The sequence below is a fragment of the Arachis duranensis genome, unplaced genomic scaffold (assembly GCF_000817695.3).
Source record: "Arachis duranensis cultivar V14167 unplaced genomic scaffold, aradu.V14167.gnm2.J7QH unplaced_Scaffold_67118, whole genome shotgun sequence".
NCBI lineage: Eukaryota > Viridiplantae > Streptophyta > Magnoliopsida > Fabales > Fabaceae > Arachis > Arachis duranensis.
In genome coordinates, this window is record NW_026265023.1 from 30,907 (window position 1) to 35,493 (window position 4,587).

At 43.2% G+C, this 4,587-nt stretch overlaps 1 protein-coding gene across 1 annotated transcript; it reads right to left on the reverse strand.

Moving 5' to 3' along the window:
• Positions 1-729: 729 nt before the first annotated feature.
• On the reverse strand, positions 730-3,674 carry LOC127744615 (60S ribosomal protein L5, mitochondrial-like). The gene has a single exon (XM_052256755.1). The coding sequence runs from the start codon at positions 2,752-2,754 to the stop codon at positions 2,146-2,148; it is 609 nt and encodes a 202-aa protein (XP_052112715.1). The 5' UTR covers positions 2,755-3,674; the 3' UTR covers positions 730-2,145.
• Positions 3,675-4,587: the final 913 nt, after the last annotated feature.

A 4,587-nucleotide genomic window follows, 5' to 3' on the forward strand; every position in this document is an offset into this window, starting at 1 on the left:
GGAGAAAGGGAGCTCAGCGGCAAGAGGATTGTAACATGAGAGAAGCAAGGAGGTCAACCTCTTTCAAATATACAACATGTGTTCTGGCAATGCAATGTGGTTGGACTCTCATGTCGATCCGAACGAATTATCCTTTCCACGGAGGTAAATCTTTGCCCGCTAGGCAAGAGGATAGCAAGTTACAGATTCTGTCTTTTTCTTGGTAGGGCATGTATTTTACTATAAAATTGAAGTAGTTAACGGCGGGGTTACCCCTATTGTGGTGACGAATCTTGTATGTGTTTCTAAGAAAAAGGAATTTGTCCAATTTTCGGGGTCTCGAAAGGGGGCGTGGAAACACATAAGAACTCTTGAATGGAAATCGAAAAATAGATGTAACTCCAGTTACTCCGGAAATGGTAAGATCTTTGGCGCAAGAACGCAAGAAGAGGGGTTGATCCGTATCATCTTGACTTGGTTCTTATCTTTTTCTTTTTTTAAGAAAAGAATACCGAGTCGGGTTCTTCTCCTACCCGTATCGAATAGAACATGCTGAGCCAAATCTTCTTCATGGAAAACCTGCTTTATTTAGATCGGGAAAATCGTACGGGTTTTTTGAAATTATGTGCTATTGCTCAAATCCGTAGTCAATCCTATTTCCGATAGGAGCAGTTGACAGTCGAATCCTATTTTTCCCATTATTTTCGTATCCGTAATAGTGTGAAAAGAAGGCCCGACTCCAAGTTGTTCAAGAATAGTGGCGTTGAGTTTCTCGACCCTTTGCCTTAGGATTAGTTAGTTCTATTTCTCGATAGGGGCAAGGGAAGGGGTATAACTCAGCGGTAGAGTGTCACCTTGACGTGGTGGAAGTCATCAGTTCGAGCCTGATTATCCCTAAACCCAACCCAATGTGAGTTTTTCTATTTTGATGCCGTAATCGAATGAGAATTTAGAATAGATAAAAAAGAGGCTCGCTCCCCTGGTACTGTATGGGCCCCAGGGACACCGATTCGGAATAGTGTTAGCCACAATCTACCACCTTCTCAAGGAAAGCAGTCAAACCGCTTACCAAAACCGGAACGTTCAACGAAGAAATGAAAATCAGCACTTGAGGCCACCGCGGCAATTCAATGAGCGAGACTTGCACTCAACTCAATAGTAGAACAATGAAAGCAGTAGTGGCACTCCCCATACTTAGAGGGTCCGGGCCTGTGAGCTCCATGCAAATTCTCCTTTCCAAATTGCAAAACACAATCCCTAGCGTAAGTCGCAATCAACTTGATGCACTTTGTTGGACTAAGGAGTATAGGACGTAATTAGAGGCGGTGGGCGCCTATATACCACTTCAAACGGTCTTTGTTTGGTTGCCGAATGATAAGTGGTATTGTACCACTATTCTGCCCAGGGTAACCAACGTACCCATTCCCTTGGTCTATCGGCATCCCAGGTAGTTCTCTAAGCACCGGTTAACCACCTCCCTCAAAGTGTGCATGAGATTCCACTTATTCTATGTCATTTTCAGCCTTAGGTAGTTGTTCCTCCAGCAGTTCTGTTCTTGGTCTGATAGTCTTGTTAACGCTTTCTAATATACTTTTTCTCTTGTACATATCTTCCTTCCCTTTCCTTCCTCGTCCAGTGACGGATTTGCTCCTAACTAAATTCCAGCGACCTTTCGAATGAATGAAGTTAGAAGCTAAGGGCTTTGTTCGAGTGCTTTGCCAATCATTCTTCTATGTATGAAAGTTAGAATCCTCTCGTGCGCACATCTTTTTTTCGATAATCTATCCCCTTTCTTACCGGAAGTTACATAAAAGAATATCTCCATAAAAGGAAGATTGGACATTGGGGATCTTTACCTAAAGGTGCGGAGCGAAGTCTGCATTTCTTGCAAGTTCTTCTCCCAGTCTCGGACTCAGCCTTTTAGCCGATTCGCACCTTTACTCTCTGTCTCAATCGAGCCGGTCAGATCAATAGAGAAGTCAGGCACGAAGAGGGTCCAATCAGCCTCAACCTTCTTTCTATTCTTAAAGGCTTCAGACGGCTGGTCTACTTCCTGCTTGAAGTCAAGTGAAGATGTGGCATCAGAGTCCTCCTTAAGCCCGGCAGCTTCTCCAACTTTTTCAATAAAGGGAAGAAACGCTTCAAACAATTCGTCCATAACATCTCTTACTCAGAATCTCCCTCATCTTTTTGCAAAAAGCCGCTCCACGGTGGTAAAGTCTCATCTTGTGTGTTGGCCGAAGTTACAATAGTCACATTGAACCCTCGAATATGTTCGAAGATCTCGAAATGATCTTCCAGTTCCGGGGAGAATTCGAACAACTCCGTTTCCATCGAGAATTGAATTGAGTTTAGCCGTCTTTCGACCGGAGAATCCACCAGAGACATTACTGTCGAGATTCTTACCGAAAAATTAGACATTCCATGCCCTCGGAGAGTGCTTTGTCGTGCTAGGTCACTGACATATCCTTTGTCTTTATTTGACCCCAAGAATGGATTTGATCGAAACGACTTTCCTGTCGAACCCCTGTGTGTCTGTATTAATTTCTGACCGCGCGGAATCTCCATAGCCAATTTTCCATTTTTGATTATGAAATCATAGGGTGCCTTTGGTACTAGTCTTATTTCACACGATCTAGGAACTTCCATAACGTTGGCGTGATTCAGTTTGAGCAACGGATCCTGACGTGAGACATCTTCGTAATGAAAATGGAGTGGAAACATAGTGTAGTGATTGATTGAGAAAAATTGATTCCCTCCAGACAGAAAGTTCATGTAGGAGTCTTGAAGAATTCATTCTATTGAGTTGTGCTTGGTTGTTGACCAAAGAAAGAAAGGATGCATGGGACTTTTGGGCGTAACGTAACATTCTTTTGCTTCTCATACGATATTTCTAGTTGGATGAAAACGGCGCCCCTAAAGGCGATGTCATTTATGAATTGATTAAATATTAAACTTCCCCGGCTTCACCCTTGGCCTTTGTCCCGAAGAATCACTACCAGCTCTTTTCCCTGCGCTTGCAAAGTCAGCATCATACCTGGCTTAGGGTTCCTGTAGCTCGAGAGAGGTGAGAGTGTAGCGTGGTCCCTGCCTAATTTCTTATTCTTTACTTGCCTACCTCAAACCAACCAACAAAGCCAGTGTAGTGATCCCAGTCATCTATGTCTGAGTTCGAACATTCTTCAGAGAAAAGAACTTACTAATGTGCCTGAATTTGACTTGCTTGCTTTCACACTTCTTCCTTCCCCAGCTTTAAGGGCTATTCTTCGCATAGAGCAAGAAAGATGTTTCTGTCATTCGAAGAGCTAAAGTTAAGTTCCTCACAAGGCTATACTCGAAAAGTAAGTAGAAGGCTTAGGCAAGAATAGGAATTTTGCATCAACGCTAGCGCCCCTAGTTCTATCGTAATCATACATAAACAAGTCAAAAGCCAAAAGCGCCTATAGCAAGATATTAGGTAGGAGTCTTGTAGTTTAGTTCTTCTCACGCGCATCCACCCGGGGGCTTACTCATCTTAACAGGGTTAAGTTTTGTCATTTAATACGTTTAGTTGTTCTCTGGCGTATCCTCGTCAGAAGGCTCGTGGAACGAACTTATTGAAGACTCAAACAAACAAAGGGGGTGCAAAGAAGTTTTCGCCATTTAATAGCAACACAAGGCAGGCTATAAAGGAGCTATAAGCCGAATCCAAAACGAAAGCGGTTCTTGCTCTGTTTTCATTCTGATTGTTTACCAGAAGGGAGAAGAACTAGGCTGTGACCAGAAGACACCTCCGCGGAACTCTATCCTTTCCACCCGAAAAGGCGTAGTGGCCTATGCGTGACCGGGGTAATAATGTGGTGTGGTAGTGGTACCATACGAAACGGGGCTTTCTATTTCTATGGATCGCTGGCACCCGATGAGAATTCTTGCCTCGTATGCAACCTATTATTTTGTACTATAAAATTAGGCACTTCTTTTTATTTAGATTGGTTTGTCTGCAAGCGGGCCCAACGATAAAGACCATGACAGTAAGCGTAGCAGATCCCATTGCAAAAGACTGATCGGAACCATCCGAGCACACCAACCATAATGCCCTATGATGTGATGCCGGGAGCAAGAGAGAACTAAGTAATCTAGCTAGGACAAGTTAGTTTGAAAGAAGTGAAGTACTTAATCTATTATATTAAGTACTCAATTATGCCCGAGGGCTATCTTTCTGTTCTAGAGATTGTGAGTTGAGGCCCTACCCTCTTGTGTGCTAAATTTATTATGAGTCTGAGTTCCCCTCAGATGCAAGCCATAGAAGCGAATTGTATATCTCTCTGTATCTATCTGTAGCAAGAAAGTAGGCTAGGCTTTACCCGCGGGCAAGCTAGCTAGCAGAAAGTGAGTGAAGCTGCTTTGGTCTACTCTGGGTGCACAATTATTATTGTAATATCCTTTTTTTTACCTAGTACCAGTCATCTTAAAGGCCAGCAAATAAGACAGAAAGCGAGTTGTAAGCAGTAGTCTTTCAATGTTCAGTTCAATTATTCTCGCTAGCAATCTCTTAGGCTTATCCTTTCAAAAAGGAATCATCAAGCCGGTACTAATCTAACTCTTAGGGGAGCCTTTGATGGGCTTGGC

Excerpts from the sequence above, each read along its gene's own strand:
- LOC127744615 (XM_052256755.1), bottom strand. The coding sequence starts at position 2,754 with ATGAACTTTCTGTCTGGAGGGAATCAATTTTTCTCAATCAATCACTAC.